Consider the following 21,152-nt stretch of genomic DNA (forward strand, 5'->3'; position numbering starts at 1 on the left):
CTCTGCTCTGCTCCAGGCTTCGTCTCAACGTCTACGACACTGCTGTATCCAGGACTACTAAATAAATATGAAACTCACTAAACACTGTGTATCTAATCAACCCAACAATGTAACATAACCGTACGTTACAAGTGTAATTGTTAAGGACATATTTTTGTTGTTTTAATAAAAGTTCAGGTAAAGTTAATGTCAAAATGTTTCTAAACTCAACTATTTTCATTTTAAAACACAAAGAGTGATGAAAACATTAAAATATAGCTTACTGTAATTAAAAAAAAAAAGGGATAACTCTCAAAACAGCATTTGTCGTTTGGCGCAGTGCAGTGGTTAAACTGAGACTCAGCCACCCGTTCCACCAGGAACCACTTGCTCGGTCAACTCATACGTGCATCAATAAACTCACAACTCGAGGCAAAGCTCATAAACCGAATAGAATTTTATGAAGAAATTGAGCTCATAACCCGAATTTTTTTTTAATTTTTACAAATTCGTAAGCCGAGGTTCCACTGTACATTACAATGACAATACAAAATTCATAACATATTAATAATATAATACATATGATCACAAAATCCATACTGCCTCCTAAAATTCTTCTTACCTGATATGCGAGGATCCTTGTCATTAATGCAGAGAGCAATGTCAGAAATTAGGCCCTTCACCTTAACCATGTCATTTAGCACAAGGTGGGTAAGGATGGTTAGAGTATTCTGACGTACCTTTGGAGAATCATCTCGTAATCTGTCAAAAGAAAAACACCCAGTGTTGAATGTAATGAAACGCCAATTTCTAGGATAGCTAGGAGCCACCATGGGGATCCTCCAGAAATGCAATATGTTTATACATTTACAACTAAAACAGTCAATCATCAAAACTGAAATTAAAGGATACTACTGTATGAAATATAAGGTACCTGGCATAGAGGCGCGGGGTCCATGGTTCTAACTGATTGGGGAACCTGAATGATAGATCCCCTAAAGCAATCACGATGTTGGCACGGATCACAGCTTCTTCAGATTTCTCCAAGATAGTGAAGAGCAACTGTATACGGATATTGGACAAAATTATCCTTACAGGGCACTATGAAATGCTCACACAATTTTAAGTTATTTAGTTGAAGAGTTATGATATTAACTAAAATAAAAACTAAACAACTTAAATTTTAAAGTATAATTAGTTCCCAAAACTTCAAACAAATTATATACTCCTATGTGTAAAATGCACTATATCTGATGCAATTTTAAATACTTAACGTGTCACCAAAAGATATCATCATCATATTCCTAACTTTCATAGTGGGCAGTATTGGACTTCATACCCATCCCACAGGCAATAGTGGATCCCTATGACTGAACCATTAACAAAGATACCTATCATGGTGATAGTAAATGCCTGGTGTGCTTTGTTTTCTGGGTGGATCATATTGGTGTGATGGTTTAGGAAGCAAATAACAGAACACCAACGACGTAGTGATCTACCTGCAAATTTTCTTCACATATATCAGATGAAACCATCATAAATTTAGCCAGAGCTAGAGTTGCTGCTGTTCGTAACTCAGGATCTGGATATTTACCAGGATTTGAACACACTGCCCATATCATTGGTCTGTAAGGGAAAAAAGTCATACTAAATTAAAAAGTTAATAATAAACACTCATCACAAGTCCCTGCAAAATTGTTAAACAACCAGAATTGGCACATGATAGTACATAAGAGTAGTTTCATATATCACATGTACAGATGAATGCTTTGTCCAGCATAGTGTTTTTCAAAATATATAACCTTTTTAAAAATTATTGATCTTGATATTTAACTACAGTATTACTCTCATATACAAATACCCCTACAAAGTCAACTAATGCATTATGTCTGATAAGGTGCTTCTGTAGATAAATATTAATTAATTTATTTATTGGGTGGAGTAAAGGAATTATGGAAACAAAATTTATAGGATAAAAAAAAAGAGCACATTCAGATCTGGCACATTCCAGTTAGTGAAGGAGAATGTGTTTTCCCAAATACATTATCATCACTATTAGTATTTGTTTCCCACTTTCTTCCCCGTCTGGAAAAAATTAAAGGTGCAATAGAGGAAAAGATCAATCATACCCAGAAAGACAATTCATCCACTTGTCATATATTTGAGACAACATGCTGCTGCATCACACACCCAACACTGTCACACACTAGCAAATCACAGCAGCACTCCACAAATTCTCACAACTACAGTATTTATGGAAGTGCTCCTCTTGTATTATCAATTAAAACCTGTCAAACATTTGCTCCTAAACACACTTGATTCCATGTAGCCTTATCCCCAACCATTTACTGTATTGTCCATTGTTGACACTTGAAACTCACTTCCATACTTATAATTTCTATTACTGGGCTTATGACAATAATGATGTATAAAATAAAAAATAAAATGATTACCTGAGTGTAGCTAAAAGATTGTCTCCAGTGATGATCTCAGTTTCACATATTGAACGGATATATTCTGCCTCCATGTCATCAGCCACAGCACCTGTAAGACCCATTTCTTCATCTATGTCTCCCTCCTGAGAACCCTGAAAACAAAATAAAATGAACATTACGATTTTTTTTTTTACTTAAATTTTGCGGGTTAGAATTTCAAGGAGGATTTGGAGATGACTTCAGCTTTAGTTACATCGTGGAATCAGGTTATAACCTACCTTTCAACATGGGAACAGCATTTGCCAAAAGATATACAAATAGTTATTCAGGACCTTGGGTCTATGATCATTTAAACTTGCACATACCAGCTCATTGCTATACCTAGTACTCATCTAACATCTTTAGCTGTTAAGTCCAGTTCCTCTGCAATTTAGATATTGGTTAATTTGCACATCTTGTATTGCACAGGTTGTCTCTCACCTCTGTACTTCTTGTTACAGGAAAGTGTCTAGAAGCACTCTTTCAGAAACTGGGTTTGACCTTCTATCTTGAGGTTACCTTGAGATGATTTCGGGGCTTAGCGTTCCTGCGGCCCGGTCCTCAACCAGGCCTCCTTATTGTTACACCCCCCCCCCCAGGAAGCAGCCCGTAGCAGCTAACTCCCAGGTACCTATTTACTGCTAGGTGAATAGGAGCATCAGGGTGAAAGAAACTCTGCCCATTTGTTTCTGTCTCCACCGGGAATCGAACCTGGAACCTTACGACTATGAATCCCGAACACTGTCCACTCAGCTGTCAGGCCCCCCCCCCCCCCCCATTATTATACCTTAGGTATAATATTTGTACATGCTGGATCTACCACCTCAGCCATCCCCACTACCTTATAACATCAACTGACTGAGGCTATACTGCAGCTCTACCATCAATCTGTCACCTATCATCCACTAACTGCACTACGTTGCAATGATTTCGGGGCTCAACGTCCCCGGAGCCCGGTCCTCGACCAGGTACCAAGTACAATGGGAAACCCATTATCTGGGACTAAATGGTGAATTTTGTTCTGAGATTTGAATTTCTCCCCAAAACTGTAGTTGCAAATCCTCAACAGTATCCTAGGAGTCTTGGGCTAACTGAAAAAAGTAATACATGTACCTAGGTCTGTCTCCAGTTACCGGTGATGAAGGGCCATCCCTTGATAAATGGCGGTCCATCACCATTAACCTGGGAGTCACAGTAGTGAACACTTGAGGCTCAGATTGCAGCAAGCTAAACTTGGGGCAGACTGGACTGGACTATGCAGCAAACACAGAAAGTGCAACACAACTTCAAAGGATAAAATCCAGAGATTGAGAATGGGGAACAGGACTACTGAGAACAAAAAAGAAATGTGTGAAACGACTCCAATTAATATTCCAAACATCCTTGTGCACAGCAGATCTTGGCAGATATATGGAAAAAGGCAAACATAGTACCAATCTATAAAAATGGTAGTCAAGAGGAACCTCTAAATTATAGACACGCATCACTAACAAGCATGGTAGTCAAAACACTAGAAACAATAGTGAAAGCCAAATGAATTGAACACCTAGAGAGTAATAACATAATAACGGACAGACAGTATGGTTTTCAAACAGGAAGATCTTGTGTTAACAAATCTACTTAGTTTATATGATAGAGCCACAGAGATACTACAGGAAAGTGGTGGTTGGGTTGGCTGTCTATCTGGACCTAAAAAAAGGATTTTGACAAAGTCCCACACAAGAGGCTTTCTGGAAACTGGAACATGTTGGAGGAGTGACATGGAGACTTTTGACATGGATGAAAAATGTTCTAACTGACAGACAGAGGAGGGCAGTATCTGACTGGAGGAGTGTTACTAGTGGAGTGCCATAGGGTTCAGTTCTTGCATCAGTAATGTTCATCGTCTACATAAACGATCTACCAGCAGGAATACAGAATTATATGAACATGTTTGCAGATGATGCTAAGATACTGGGGAATTTACCTGAATTTACATATAGGAAGATAGGAAACACAAATGACTGTAATGCCCTTCAAATCAATCTAGAAAAAATAAGTACTTCGAACATAAAGTGACAAATGGAATTCAATGTGAATAAATGCCATGTTATGGAATGTTGAATCAGAAAAAATAGACAACACACAACTTACAAATTATGCGGAAAGGCATTACAGAACTCTAAGAACAAGACCTAGGGGTGGTTTTGGATGGTAAGCTGTTGCCAGAGGATCACAAAGAAAATTGTGAAGGAGCGCATGCATTGTTTTCCATCTTCAGATTTTCTTTTAATTACAGTATATGGATGATGAAATACTAAAGAAACTGTTCATGACTTTTGTGAGACTAAAATTGGAATATGCAGTTGTATGGTGCCAAAATCTCAAGAAGCACATAAATAAAGGAAAAGGTGCAAAGACATGTTACAAAATGGCTCCTGGAACTGAAGAACAAGAGTTACGAGAAGAGACTAGTGGCGTTAAACATGCCAAATCTAGAAGATAGAAAAAGGTGATATGATCACCACTTACAAAATACTAACAGGAATCAAACAAATTGACAGAGGAATTCCTGAAACTAGGAACATCACAAACAAGAGGACAAAGATTCAAGCCAAGGAAACAGAGGTGCCAAAAAAACATAAGAAAATTTTCTTTTGCAAACAGTGTAGATGGTTGGAACCAGCTAAGTGAGAAAGTGGTGGAGGCTAAAACCGTCAGTAGTTTCAGAATGTTATATGACAGTGTGCTGGGAAGAAGTGACACCACAAGCGTAGCTCTCATCCTGTAACTACACTTAGGTAAATATAAGCATTGGCAAGGCTGAGGGACACCCAAGGTGGACCACACAATTCAAGCCCTGATCATGAAAAATTAACCAAGCAATCCATCAACCATTTTACTTCTAAGCTCCAATTTCTTTCTGGTTAAATAGAGGAAAATGTAGCGAAGGAATAATAACCAATCATTCTCCTCTTTCTTGGGATCTAACCAGATATAGACACAGCTGCCAGGATGAAGTTCTGATAATATATTGTACTGTTTATTAAATGCTTTAATTAGTAGCAAAATTGTTACCATTCTGATAATCTTAGTAAACTATCTTTTACACCACTACATTTAAACATAAAACTGTTACATACCACCCTAGACACTTCACTCGCAGAAGTGGCACGAGACTTTCTTCTGTTCTTTCTCTTCTTTTTAATCTTCTTTTCCGTCTCCATTTCTTCCCGGAGGAAATTCCTTCGCTTTAATTCGGAAAAGATGAAAGTATCAAGATGAATCAACTGCCGCAGAGCCACATGACCCAAGACAACATAAAAGCGGGACAGAACTCCTACAGGAACCTGCAGAGTGGGAGCCTGAAATATTAAGACAATATTATTGTCACTATAGGAAACAGGTATTCTCAAGCTGTCATGTGTCATGACACAAAATAGGTACATTACTGTAATATGCAGTGGTAGTTGAAATTGAAATAAGTTTATTGAGGTAAAATACACACAAAGGGATGAGGTAGCTCAAGCTATTCTCACCCCGTTCAGTACAACGTATTAATACATACATATACACACATCACAAACAATAAACATATTACCAAACATTGAGAGATAAACATATACATTTCCTCCTTCACAAGTAGTATGTTATCAGACGTACACACAAATACTTTTATGACCTAGGTATACTGTATAGACAATTTGCAAGAGACATGCAGATAATTCAACAAAATATTACAGTCTTGGTGCAAAATTCTTATATCTCTCAAGAATATCATCAACCTTTCCGTTGTGACACATCCAGGCTATTTGTTCAGGAACAGTCCTTATCTCAGTGTTTCTATATACATTAATCAACGGACAATCAAGAACATAATGGGCCAGGGTGTGAGACCTTAACATACCACATAGTTTACACCTCGTGTCATTATCATGAACACCTATCCCATATTCCCAGTAATATTTGTACCCAAGCCTGAGCCGCATGTACACAGAGTATTCAAATATACACAGAGTACACAGAGACTCAAATAAGAATTATTTGAGATACTGAAGACTTGGTTGCCTAATTTGCATCCTCATAACCTATTGTTTCTCCACCACCACCTTAGCATGTGTAGGGAAATAGAAAAGATGTTGACCCATGTATCCCTACAGCTAATGAGGACCAACATTTAAAAAATCTCCAAAACAGGAAGAGTAGAGTTAAAAGAATCAGGTACTGTATTGGGCACATGGACCCATGTTAAGGAAAAAATGTTAAGGACCAGGGAACGATGTCACGAAAGCTATTTTTTATATTTTCCTTACCTGGGGTGTTGAACATTCGCTCTCAGGCTCATTAGGTTCTTCATTAGGGAACTCCAGCATCTCTCTGCTCATCTGTTTAATAATCTCTCCACAAATAAGGTCGGGATGTTCAGCTAGCTGTGGACAGTATTAGTCAATTCTATGAATGCTGCTTTAAAAAAAAATATTAAATTACACATCTGAAATTCAATGCATATGATACAAATATTACTTATGAATGTTAACATTTAATCTCACTATTAAAGCACTCTTTTTGGTACAGTATTATAAAAATTATATTATTACTGTATCAAACGATAATTTTACATAATATAATGAAAAAATGTTGACCTGTTATTATTAAAAAAAATAAAAATTTGTAGGACTTTCAGTATAAACCTTTCGATTGAGAGCACAAGCAAAATATGACAGTGCACATTCTTAACAATGAAATTTTCTTGAATAAATTATGGTGACAAGACAAATATTACAAGAAATAAATTAAATAATTCTGACAATTTTGCCAGAATTATACAAAAGTTATACAAAAGTTATACAAAAATCAAATCAAGTGAGATACTTTGTGGACGAGCATATTGGAACCTACTGCATATATAGCCGACACAGCCTCTATAGCCATAGGAGAATACTGACGATCATGAAGAACTGTCAAACCTTTGACAAGGATCTTGCTGAGCCTCTCAAATATTTCATGGTCACGATCCAGTCTGGAAATAAATTTAGTGCTTTAGTAGAACTTTAAATAATGTAGTCTATCTATATAAAATTATAATGAATATTTTTGAACTAGATGTGAATCAATGGCAAAAGCAATCAAGAAAGGTATCTCTACTTTTTACTGCTGGCATACTCACACATGCCCATGAAAAGATGTCATTCCCAAACCATCCTTGCCACTCTTGAGTAAATTTGTGTAAATGATAACGCTAAACTATTGGGATTAAGCTTTGACATCCACCAGTCTTAACTGTCCTCATGTCTTTTACCTTTGAACTTAATGAGAAAATCCGTAGGAGCTATGATGAGAATTCAAACTTATGCGGTGAGTAGTCTCATGCACACGCCCCAGACAATCAGGCCACGACATGGTAAAAGGATTGCAACCTAGAGTTCTACTGATCACACGAGGGTTTCCCCAAGGCTTCCACTGATCATCACGGCATCTATGGATTTTCTCATTGATACATCAAGTTACTGTGATTACTCTCTCTCTTTTGAACTTAATGCTCCAGCATCCCTCTGACAGCTATATTCAAGTGTTTTTTCCCAAAATCAGTTGATTAGCAAGATTAGTTTGGCAAGCAAACAATGACAATATATTTTGGTTGTCATTTGACCCCAAATGAGGATTTGGTTTAGTGTTTAATCCTTATAGAGAAATGTACCTTGGATGTCATTGTAGAGCTGGATTGAGTTTTACTTTAATGTCTCCTTAACACCTATAATGACCCAGCATTATCATTTGAAGATCCCTGTGGTGCCAGTGTTAGAATTTTGTCCTGCCTGGCAACACAATATCCATGGATATCCAACACAATATGTTAGGATATTTATCTTTGGGATCACTCAAATGTGATAGCTTGTACAAGGCCAATAGTGTGTAACTCCCCCCCCCTTTATAAACCATACTGAAAGACTAAGTAATTCTGGTGGATGAGTAATGAAACATTAGTACAGTATAGAGCCACACATGACAACCACACTTCACGAGTAGATGACGTCACCTAATGCAACAAGATTCTTTCAGTATACTACGCTGAATATACATATGCTGAGTCACATATACATATAAGACACTAAATCTTGCCACAACATTGGTATCATCAGATTCCTCTCACTAAATTATGAATATGAATAATTTTCCACAAGAATATTGTCTAAAGGAACATGAGATCACTTTGTATGATGCATGGATGCACAAAATCTTGGCTGTGTGCTATGAATGTCTGTCTTCTGCTGTGACCATCATAACTAGCATTGTGTTCACTGATACCTGAACCTTGGACATAGTTTTTATTATAGTCAGGATCATCTATGACACTTTCATCGCAAAATAATTGTAGTTACTTATTTTATTCAACATTATTAAGGGGTGGTGTGGCCCCGACCTGCACAGCGGTGAGCTCCTGCTGCATGTACGAGCCTTGGTCACTCTGGCGTTATATAGCAAGGAGGAATGCCAAAAAATAAATAAATAAAAAATTGTCATCTTTTTACTGAAGTCTTGAGGAATAAGATGTAAGCCCCATAAACCCATGGGAGTTTTCAATCTTACTGTACAGTATACTACTTACTGTATACTAACAAACGTGACATGTTGGACAGCACATACCCTTTAACCAAGATATCATGATTTGCACAGTGTAGTGGTTAATAAAGTAAAATATATTAGAATGACTAATATGCAAGAATTGATAAAGTTAGGAAAAATTGCAAATTAACACTTTATTGCACCGCGCGTGCGAGACCCGCACTACCCTGGGTGGGCCTCAGCGTTTTACAGGAGTGCGCGGTAATTCTGAAAAGTGTATACTCTTTTCAACTTTGTCACCTCAATTCTCGTCCAAGGTTTTTCAATTTAGTATCATTGTGTTCGCAATAGAATTCTCTACAGGACTAAAGGCATATAAAGTCCAAAAGCCCGGCATATCATCCACAACAAACAGAGAAAGTGAGTGCGTGTTACCTGGGAGCATGCAAGAGCGATAGAATGTGAACACTCTTTTCACTTTTGTCACCTCAATTCCTGTCCTAGGGCTTTCATTTTGGTATCATTGTGTTCGCAATAGAATTCCCAACAAGAGTATATATAAATATAGTAAAAAACCACAGCGCGCCCCACCCGAAGGCGCCGCCAATGCAATGCTGCATCATTATCGGAAATGCATATACTAAAAAAACTACGCAATGCCGAGTAGTTACCGAGCGAAAGTGTTAAGTGGGGTTAGCGTGGAAAGATGCCTAATGCTTCCTCACAGCCAGTCTTACTAAACCCCAAATTATGTTACTCAGTCTTTTCTTCAGATCCCTGGATTTTCAATTTTCCCACATCCAGATGTAATAGCTGGTCCTAATAAAAATATAGCTATACTTTATATGACATGTGTATATACAGTAGTGTAATAATAGCAAAAACATTGTTTTATTGTTAATTATATAATTACCAAATTATAATAGTCTGAATAAAAAACAAAACGAAAAAGCAGTTTTACCGGAATGGTGGAGTGACTGCATCTGTTTTGGGTTTTGTTACTGCCAATTTCAGCAAAGCCGTACAAGTCTCTTTTACAAGTGCAAAGTCTTGCTCTCCTCGCTCCCCTAAGCCAGCATTGACTAGCACACTTATGTTGCTAGAGATGATACTAACTTCCGAACTGTAATGATAAAAACAACCACTTTAACTTTTGTAATAAATCATAAAAAGCATCTACACAAAAAGTTAAATACAAAACTTTATGATAAAATACACAAGAAAATTGGCCTACAATTAATGGTGCCACCCATTAATGGTGCCAATTAAAGGGTGGCCAATCTATGGCACCCTTTTGATCTGGTGACCATAGAATCGGGTTGGTCTGGATAGTCCCAGTCTGATTAGGCTGTCAATTTGTTAAGCCTACTAGTGGGTGAGCATTTTCTGAGCAGTTGTGCAGGGCTCTGTCGCCCCAGCTGTGACAATGATTTTTGGGTCTTCTGGCTGAGGCAGAGTTTCGAATATATGGGTATTCAAACTATATTATTCTGCCATTTGCCCCTCTCAGTTTCTTGCGTTTCCCACAGGTCAGCCCTGGTCGATCTTTCTGTTTGCTTTTCAGATTTATATTACATACTGCACTTCCTCCATAAGTGGAGATGTTCAACGATGTTCAACCACCACCTGCAGCAGGACTTTATTGAAAATATGGTAGAAGGTATTTCGCATTGGTTAAAGATGGTACAACCACTGAAATGTTCCAAAGATCTATCATTACTCATCCTGGAACAAAGTATGGCGTAAAAGACACCATACATTGTCCAACCATCATGTCACATGTCATAATTAACTCTTAGACAGAAGTTATTGTCATGCATTGATGTTTGGGGGTAATGCAGTTATCATCAGGTGTTGATTTAGAGTATTATTATCTGGATTTTACTTATATGATTCAAATAAGGATATAATAGCTTCATAGGATTGTAATGAGGTATACTAGGTAAGCCAATCATCAATTGAACCAGAAGCCTGCTGTCATCTGTGGGTGGTGCATCGGTGGCTTACGCCTTTGTTTCAATCTAAACTGTTGCCCATATGCCATCAATTAGGCACAATCAGGCCCTATGTCATCACCCAGAGTCCAACGCCTATATATATTATGCTTATATGGTTTTGGGTTTCACTACTCTATATGGTAGTAATGAAATATAACAGGCAAACCAATCACCAATTGAAATATGTAAATTGTGTGAATTATCAAATTATTCAAAACACATACTGTTGCAAAATAAAGGGAAAAATCAATGAAACTTCCGAGGAGAACACAGGAATCATGTCTTTCATTTCTCAGTGTCAGCAAAGCTGTGTGTTGAGAGACTCCAGACTCCGTGCCACTGTGCAACCTTTCACACCACTTTCACCCAGTAAAAATGTAAATGTTCATATATTTATGTTTTTCTTACATTTGGCATACAAATTAGTAATTCTGTTATGACCATTTTTTAACAGCTGCTGTACAAGAGTTAATTTTCTCAATTTCATTTACAACATGCATTTTCATCACCTAAAGGGGCATTATGACCACATATTTTGGTTTTCTCCAGCACAAATGTTAATATCAAACCAGGTTATTTTTTAGATTTACATTACTATTAATTTCAGTGGTGGGAAGCTGCCGTGGATGTTTTGATGAGTGTAGACAGCAATGATTTTACATAATGCAGTTAATGTGGATGATATTGATTGGATGAGTCGCATTTGTGAATCTATAACATTTTTTATGCAGTACAGTATTTATAAGTCTACTCATTCACTTCCACTTCAAGATACATGTAGGTTTTTACATATTAAGAATTATCATTACCTATTATAAGCTTAGTAGAGTAACCACTTTCTCAATAATAGTACTGAAACCTACTTTGCACACATTGCCAGGAGAATAAGTGCTGATCGAGCTTCATCATCAGTTGTGTCAGGCAAGGTCTTTGTGTAACGTTCCCACAGTAGTGTCACACATTGTTTGGTAATGTCCCCTGCAAAATTAAGCATCATAATTAAATAAACTATAAAAGGAGCCTTTATAAAAGTGTACTTTTAAACACGCAAGAAATAAGATAATAGAAAATGTGATATGCAAACTCAAAACTCACCAGCTTCCTGTATTTTACAGAAAAAAAAAGAGGAGGAAAATCGCCCCTTTTCTTGAGCTACTGAATTCAGTTGCCTAATGTGAGAGCAAATGTATTTATTCCTACTAGGGAAACAATTATAAATGAAAACAGTACTTAACACTTTCGCTGGGCCTGAGGGCGACCTGCCACATGCCGCAAGGTTGGCCGTGCGTTGCCCGTGAACACACAACCTCACTCCAATGTTTATTCTCTTTTCAGCTTTCTTACCTCAATTTTTGTGCTGCGTCATTCAATTTGGTATCAAACTGTTCGCAATAGAATGCTGTAAAAGCATATTTGCATATAAGAACACATAAGTCTAACTTTTCTATACTTTCGACAAACAAAACTTTTCCCTCGTATGTGTTTCTTTTAATGCTTTTGCTATGGATTGGCTCTGTTCTTGAACAGCATCCATCTGTAAGTCAATTCTCAGTGTTTATAAAGCCAGTAACAACAAATACCTGAGATAAAATAACCAGAAGGAGGAAACTTTTTGACTCGAGGGGAGGTTGAGGCTGTCACGAGAACAGAGCCTCCAACATGGGTGAGCGCCTACACGGCAGGGTCAGGATGCCACGTGGGGTATACAGAGAATGGAAAGAAGTTGACGTGCATTTTAAAACAAGTTGCATAGTATTTGGATAATAAATATAATTTTTAAATTTTTTTTAAATTAATGACACTGTTTGCATCATTACGCACTCTTCAAATTTTGTTTCTGTGATGGAACATGGGTGATCGGGCAACGAAAGTGTTAACAAAATAGGCACAGTGACATTTGAAGTCTATTTGACTTTAAGACCAGCTCTATTCATATTTCACCTGAAGTGACAAATTGAGTGATAATCTCTTCCATTGATGTGCGTTCTCCCAGTGTGGCTCCAGTGATGAGTGCAGATAAGTTGCTAATTATATGCAGAGCACGTGTTCTGTAGAAGAAAAATTATTTTTCAAATTATCTTCAAAATTTTGTGACAGAACCTGGCTACATATTTTCCCTAAATCAAGGAAAATCATCTATGAATTATAAAATACATGAAAGTGCAAAACAATATTAACTCTTCCACACACAGTTTTAACCCTTAAACTGCATATATATTATTATGTGTTGGCCACAGAGTTAACAACAGAAGTTAACAATAATCTGAATGTACCTCATTTTTTATTAGAAGAACCAATCAGGCATTTATAACTAATAGCTCTAAATGGATGTCATGCATTGCTTGGGAGCCATAAAACATGTTAAATATGATAATACAGTAGACCTGCCAGCAGTGGCTCATACTAACAACTTAGTGAATATTGATAAGCTTCCACTAATAAAGTTAAATCAAAGTTGACTGGAGTGGTAACTCATTATGCACATTCACTCACCCTTGCCCAGGAAAGCTTCCAGATATGGTAATTGAAAACTGTGATACCAACCCTAATTAAATTGGAAAAGCAAGAGGCATTAAATTATTAGGTATTGTCTCTAAGAGTCTGTAGTGTCTCTGCTGCACAGCTGACTTGAAGTGAACTTGAGTGGTTCCTGTGACCTGGGCTACTGCCTCCCATTTGTGGACCTGATGACAAAGGCCTCTCCTTGCTAATATTAAATTTGCAAAGACGCACTCTTTTGCGACAACCCGTTCTCGCAAATTTAATAAGTCAATATTGACTTATTAAATATGTGCATAGGTGACATACTTAACATAATAGATACCCTTAAAAAGATTCATAGAAAACACCAACCTTACCTAACCTACTTAGTATGTTAAGATAAGCATCTTATTGCTTCGTAATTACAATTATTACCTAACCTATAATAGGTATAGGTTAAGTAATAATTGTAATTACGAAGCAATAAGATGCTTATCTTAAGATACTAACAAGGTTAGGTAAGGTCGGTGTTTTCTATGAATCTTTTTAAGGGTATCTATTATGTTTAGCATATCACCTATGCACGTAGTTAATAAGTCAATATTGACTTTACGAATTTGCGAGAACGGGTTGTTTGCGAAGCATGTGAAATCTTGACTTTACCGTCCTCTTCATCCACCTGCCCTGTATTTCCACTTCCCATTCTTCTGTCTTCCTCCCTACCTAAACCTACCCTACAGCTCACCAAAGTTCCAGGTGGTACACAAAGTGTGTAAATACAAGATATAACAAAATATGTATAAGATTTTTAGATATATAAATCAACTAACCTGTCATTGGGGGAATCAATATTTATGTAAAGACGCTGATATGCCTCGACGACAGCCGTCTTGATGCCTTGTTCCTTACTCCATACCAATGCCAGCATTCGGCGTACCCCAGTCATAGCATTCAGCAAACCAAACTCAAATGCTGTAATGTACATTAGTTTAGCTTTTAAATAATGAGATAGTAACAAATAAATTTTTTAACTCCTAAAGTGCAGTCATTGTGATGTATTGATAATTTAAAGAAATGGGGTCATCATTTACTGTGTCAATAATCCAACAGTTCAATGGTGTCCTCCCAGCAGCTATGAAAGATCATAAAATAACTTTGAGTCAAGAGGAAGTTCAGTCCCTTGTCTCAAACCATCATATGATAACCACAGCACCTACTTGGGCCAACATAATGACCTTAACTGTATACATGTCATACACCTATTGATGATTCCTAGGTTTGATTCCCATACAATTCCTATTGATGCATCACTGCAGCCCAGGCTCTGACCAGGCCTCCTGGTTGGTGGCCAGGTCAATATTATTATTTTGGTATTCTTTTTACCTTTGTGGACAGATTCCTTACATTTTAACAATATTTCATATGAAACATACATAAAATAATATTTTTGGGTCATGCATCCACCACAACGTAATGCTGATTAATGACATTGTTGACTACTGTTCAGGCCAAAATAAGGGTAGATATGCAACATTTTGTCATACTTTGCAATACATATTATAAAGAAAAACAAATATGTACATACAAAATTTTGTGCAAGGGGTGGGGTCATGGTCAGGATAGCCATTTTGATGATATTTAGCCCTCAAAGCTGAGCTAAGTACAGTATAGGCCTCCATGGTTGAACAATGACTCATAAGAAATTAAGTCAGTATTTCAAAGGCTTTCAACACATTGACTCAATAAAGAGTATTTACCAGAGCACATAAAGAAAGTACACAAGAAGGAGGACGGGTAACACCTGCTGACTAACCTGTAACAAAGAATGAAACTGCTTCCAACACATCAGAGACAATTTTGCTTCCCATCAACTGGCACACCACAGGCAAGCCTTTATGAATTAATTTTGCAAAGGCAACAGAATCCTGAAAAAAAAACCTTTGTTACAATTTTATATAGAGAAGAAGGAAGAAAGAGAATACATGAGTGAGTGAGTGAGTGAGTGAGTGAGTGAGAGTGTGTGTGTGTGTGTGTGTGTGTGTGTGTGTGTGTGTGTGTGTGTGTGTGTGTGTGTGTGTGTGTGTGTGTGTGTGTGTGTGTGCGTGCATGTGTGTGTGTGTGACTGAAAAAAGTGTGAAAGAGGGGTACAACATACAGTATATATTTGAACTGGTTGTTAAGAGTACTGTAGTTATATTAGCAGTGTAGAAGATCTAGAAAGGCATTGTGGCACAAAGGTTGCATGCAAATATATATGTGGTGCAAGTATTGGAAAATAGTAATACAGTGCCAATGATTTATATTTAAAATACTGTACAGTATTACGATTTATTATATTAATAATAAATTAAGTGGCACTTTAACACCACAGATATAATAAACTAACCGCTATGTTCCAAACAGGGGTGAGTTTAATTTGTTAGTCTATGACTAACCTTAAGATAAATCACCAACTGCTTCTGCTTAGCTACTTCAGCATTTATTTCTTTTTCTTTCTCATTTTCTTCACTTTCCTCACTGCTCTTTTCAGTTTCTTGTCTATCATTTTTGTTAGCTTCATCTTCATCCATTTTTTCTCCATTTTTCTCAGACTCCTTCATTCGTTCCATTTCTCCAGCAGCTTTAAAAATGCGCTCCAGGACCACATGGTAGCGCATCTGGTTCTCAGTCAACTTCTTTGAAATCTCTTTATATGATCTATTGCTGCAATCTTCTGGATTATACCTTCAGTGTCACATGCAAAGAAAGAAGAATGCATTTGATATAAAAGTACAAGCAATTGTAATAAAATATATAATATAAGAATACAGTACTTTTTAATGTAACTGTTTAAAATTTCCATATGAAATCAAAATCAGTATAGAAGGTGCAGTGACTACTGGGAGCTGTAATGAATACACCAAGTTCAATGGAATTCACGAAGAGAACAAGTGTCAACTAGAACAAAGAATCGAGGCTTGTGTAACAAGAGAACGAGATTACCAGTGTCTACAGGGTGAAAGATCTTTGTAACTGGTGCATTTTATACCACCTGAACCGAGGTGGCTTCTATCACCTCTGCTTCAAGTACGTTCAATTAGTTTACAACCCTTACAGAAAAATAGGGTATTAAGCATAGCGAAACACATCCTTTTGAGGTGGTCCTTTAAGTGCTTCCTTGAACCAGGAACCAATTGGGATTGCCATAAAAATGCCATTACACTAAGCTTTTGTAAGCTCCTCTACAAGGCCTTTTAAATATCTTTACTAGTTGTGTTATCAGGTATAAATACAAGGGAAGGGAGCCAATGACAAATCTTATCTTAAGTAATCACAGAGAGACCAGCCAACAATGACCCACAGCAGTGAGCAATACCCTCAACACCATCTGCAAATGGTAATTAGCAACAAGAAAACATAATTAACATTTTATAATGATTGCTAGTGACCAAACTACTTGCTGCAAAAGCTAGATATCAGTAATATACATGTAACTAAAGTAGTGAGCAGTTGGATCTTATTTTCAGCTTAGTCACCCAAGCAATGTTGGGTATGAAGGGAGAGAATAGTTCATAGAGAAGCACTTGAGAAGCACTTGAGGAGTTTAATTTCAAAATGGTATTAAGATTACACAGTAACGAATGTACAAGCCTTCTCCAGAGATTTCGTTGATCAATTACTACCTACTACGACACATGGGTGTGTTGGGGAACAAGCCGTAAGCCTAGCAGAAGTGGACAACACCTACCACCAGCCAAGTGGGTCCTTGACCCTGTATTTGTTAAAGAACATGAATGAGTAAAGCAGCTTGGAGATACATACAAAAGAACCAAAGCACAAGGTGACTTGCATGCATTTCTTGTCGCAAATAGAGAGGTGAGAAACATGAGCAACGTTGTTGACCAGACCACACACTAGAAGTTGAAGGGACGACGACGTTTCAGTCCGTCCTGGACCATTCTCAAGTCGATTGTGATGAGGAGGTAGAGACAGGCAATAAATAGGCAAGAGAGAGCTGAGGAGGAAAGTAAGGTGTAGGGGATAGTAGTAATAATGAGAACTGCAGAAGGCCTATTGGCCCATACGAGGCAGCTCCTATTATAACCACCGAAGGAGATAGTAATAGGAATAAGAAGAGGATAGCAAGGGAGTGTAGGAGAAGACAATGAACAGAAAAAGGGGAGAAGAGAGAAAGAAAAGGAAAGAGAAAGAAAGATAAATGGAAGGGGTAAGCTTATGTTAAGCCACGTTTGTTAGAAAGATTAGAGCATTTGAGTATATACTGTGAAAGGGAAGAGTCCACAGCAACAAAGCCAGGACTCAAGTTCATGTTGGGTACATTGTGTATAAGAGCCGATTCTACAAGATGGCATCTGTGTAAAGTAGAGGCAGGAAAGATTATTTTGGAGGAAGACCAATCAATGGGATGATTAGAATCCCTCACATGGCAGAAGAGAGCATTGTTAGTGTCTGCAGACTTAACACTTCTCTTGTGTTCTTTAAGTCTGTCATTCAGTGTACGGCCAGTTTTGCCAAAGTATTGGAGAGGACAAGATGAACAGGAAATAGAGTAGACACCAGCAGCATTAGAAGCAGGAGGAGCAGTGTGAACTAGATTGCTACAAAGTGTGTTAGTTTATCGAAAGGCGAGTTTAATGTCAAGAGGACGAAAGGTATTGGTAAAAGTTTTGAGTTCAGATATGAAGGGAAGGCATAGTACAGTGCTACTAGTGTTGGAAGCAGGTTTAGGATGAAAGAAATTTTGTTTAGCTTGAGAGTAGGCACAGTTGATGAAATGCAAAGGATAACCAAGGCGAGAGAATGATTTGTAGATAAAGGCAATTTCATGCCTTACGTCGTCGTCCCTTCAACTTCTAGTGTGTGGTCTGGTCAACATACTTCAGCCACGTTATTGTGATTCATCGCCTGCATATGGATACCATATGGATATAGTTTGTGAGTTGGACACATTTCCACATATATTTGGCAATTTTGTTTATAGGTTTTCAGTAATTATTGAGTGATAATATTTGTTTGATAGTTTGAAAATATTAGTTATAATTGAACATTTTTACACATTTATTAATATTGTGATTTAGCACAAAAATTCCTTTAGGCATGGATGAGCGGTAATTACACATACCACAATAATAGATTCACTTTTGGCTAATTTAAGAATATTTTTGGGTAAATATTATAATTTGATAATTTATTATATACAAATAAATACACTATACTAATTTATTATATAATTGCTTAGTATACTCTATGCCTAAAGCCATTAATATGCACAGCATTTTGGGCAATTATTATTATTATTAAACAAATTAGGTCATATCTGAGTTTTTTAACATTTTATGGCAGCTGCTTGATGGCAGCTGCTTGGTGGCAGCTGCTTGGTGGCAGCTGCTTGGTGGCAGCTGCTTTGTGGCAGCTGCTTGGTGGCAGCTTAGAGAAGCAATCTTCACAGTAATGAATATTTGTTTCATCAACTAAATACAAACTGTTTAACTCAAGCAGAAATTTAATACGAGCAAAAGCCCATTGTAGTGTAACAATCCAACAGTCCAAAAACAGCCTTGGGGTGCTCCGGAATGAAGTGCCAGAGTAAACAGCCAGCAAGTGCCTGGAAACACTGCATATATTTTGTATCCCATTCTGTAGGTAACTGATAAACATACCATGTCTTGTGTCCCCCTAGCAATTTCACCGGTGCAGTTGAAATAAGCACTCAACTAGAAGAGCAAACTAAGTGTTTTCAAATGTCCCATTATCATATTTGTTATTTCTTCTGATTTATGTCTGTTTTACTGTAGCATATTTAATCCCAAAGTTAGTATGAAAATATAGAAGTCTTGTTCATCTATCTGCCTGTTACAACCATTTCCTTGTGTGAAAATCTCACCCCCACATCCTTACAATTAAAGCAATGTAATATCTTGATAAGCCAAGAATTATAAACACCAGTAATACCACCATTCACACTGAAGACCTATTTTGTGTCGTTCACTTCCCAAATTCTTAAGGTTGAGCTAAAACTAGTGGTCTGGAAATACCTATTCCCATGTGCCTGCTACTTGCAACTACAGTCAAGCATGTCTTTGGACATACTGTATCTTGAAAGTTTCATGTTGATGTGCTTAGGTGTCCTGCAAATAATATAAATAAATCTCAAAACCATGAGGTATCTTTACCAGAGGTAATCAAGAACATCAAGGCTCTACTGTCTTACACAAGAATTTCAGCTCCACTGAATAATTCAAAGGCAGCTTCTAATAACTTCACTGCACGACGAATCTTACTAGACTTGAGTGCCTCTGCTACATCAGACACTGCATCATTGAGAGATACACCATCTTCCAAAGTATCTTCACCATCATCATCTGACCCATCTGCAATACAAATAAATTCTTAAACTTCTTTACTAGATATGTTTTGATCATAGCTCATCAAGGGAGGTATTCCCAGGCCATCATATCAGTATACAAATAACCATCATCGAGTGTAATGAAATGCCCCTTTCTGCCTGAACCTTGGTGGCTTCCTGAAGCCAACTCACTGAGATAGCTTTATATACACAGTCACATCAATCTTAGGAATCCTGTTGGCCTACCAGGGACCTAAAGCCAGATCTTGGGCCCCTCACATAGGTAGAGAGAGCCTGGGATTGTTACGATTACTTTCACTGGGAAAGCAGCCAGAAAAGCAGGTCAGACAATATATAGAACTGCAAGATTCATGAAACAACGCACCGAAACGGGCAACACACTACTAAAAAGTTACTCAAAATGAATTAAGTCATTCGAACTTGGGTATGAAGCACCCCCCTAGTGCATATGTACAGAGCCACCAGCCAGTGGCATTCTGACTGCAAGCAGGCTCAGTCTTGAGCTGATGAACTACAAACCCTCTACCTAGTAGAGGGGGAGGGAATCAGGCAGCCATTAGGTCTCATTCAGAAACGGGAGTTTCATCACATTCAATATGGGTTTTCTGGGGAAACTCCTTGATGGCTCCCTGAAGCTAGCAAATAACAGAGAAGAAGAAAAACATGGAACTTACCAAGAAGGAGGAGAGGTGGAAGCCACAAAGTCTAAGAAGAAATTTCAGGCTAGGAAACCTGGTCCAGGTGTTTAACAGAAGCTCTCCAAAATCCATGAACCTGAATGGCAGCCCATGAAATAATAGTGAAGATGATTGCCAACACTAGTGATGAACAACAAGGGCCTGAGGGAAAACCGCAGATTGGCTTGCATAAGGATACAACGGATGACCCAGGAACATGCAATGAGGGACCAAGGAAACCTGATCGATGGTGTCCGCTAAATCCTCATCAGTGGCTTGCCAGTAGCAACAGGCTGCCATATTTGGACATCACCAGAATGCACAACCATCCAGCTGGACAAACCAAGCTGCAAACATCAAGGAACCCCTCCAGAAGCCAACCATTTCTGTCTGAGAATGAGAAGAAATGAGAAGGAATGAGAAAGAATGAGAAGGCCACAGGTGAAGAACCATTCATAATGGCCGAAAGAACAGAGCCCAAACCTACGGAGGAGCATATAAAGCTCCCTCACCTGACAACCAGAGGCAACCTTGAGGGTCTCTGAGGTTGGTAACTGGCAACCAATTACCAACAAAAACCATGCCTTTGTTTTGTGATGTCTGCTAATTGCCTCAGTGTTTCATTTTCATTAAT

The 21,152-nt window shown here is 37.7% G+C and overlaps 1 protein-coding gene across 2 annotated transcripts in view; it reads right to left on the reverse strand.

Annotated features, from left to right (window-relative positions):
* Nucleotides 1-21,152, reverse strand: part of LOC123762541 (condensin complex subunit 1) — a 47,020-nt gene that overhangs the window by 12,083 nt on the left and 13,785 nt on the right. For both annotated transcript variants that reach the window (XM_045749040.2, XM_069332532.1), the window contains exons 11-24: nucleotides 19,686-19,845; nucleotides 15,910-16,198; nucleotides 15,288-15,399; nucleotides 14,305-14,446; nucleotides 12,935-13,041; nucleotides 11,857-11,971; nucleotides 9,958-10,119; nucleotides 7,332-7,452; nucleotides 6,746-6,862; nucleotides 5,576-5,797; nucleotides 2,433-2,566; nucleotides 1,479-1,605; nucleotides 914-1,041; nucleotides 602-741 (exon numbers count right to left, since the gene is read on the reverse strand). In XM_045749040.2, the coding sequence (XP_045604996.2) occupies nucleotides 602-741; nucleotides 914-1,041; nucleotides 1,479-1,605; nucleotides 2,433-2,566; nucleotides 5,576-5,797; nucleotides 6,746-6,862; nucleotides 7,332-7,452; nucleotides 9,958-10,119; nucleotides 11,857-11,971; nucleotides 12,935-13,041; nucleotides 14,305-14,446; nucleotides 15,288-15,399; nucleotides 15,910-16,198; nucleotides 19,686-19,845 (2,076 nt within the window). The remainder of the gene's footprint in view (nucleotides 1-601; nucleotides 742-913; nucleotides 1,042-1,478; nucleotides 1,606-2,432; nucleotides 2,567-5,575; nucleotides 5,798-6,745; nucleotides 6,863-7,331; nucleotides 7,453-9,957; nucleotides 10,120-11,856; nucleotides 11,972-12,934; nucleotides 13,042-14,304; nucleotides 14,447-15,287; nucleotides 15,400-15,909; nucleotides 16,199-19,685; nucleotides 19,846-21,152) is intronic.

This window comes from Procambarus clarkii, chromosome 27, assembly GCF_040958095.1.
Source record: "Procambarus clarkii isolate CNS0578487 chromosome 27, FALCON_Pclarkii_2.0, whole genome shotgun sequence".
NCBI classification, from domain to species: domain Eukaryota; kingdom Metazoa; phylum Arthropoda; class Malacostraca; order Decapoda; family Cambaridae; genus Procambarus; species Procambarus clarkii.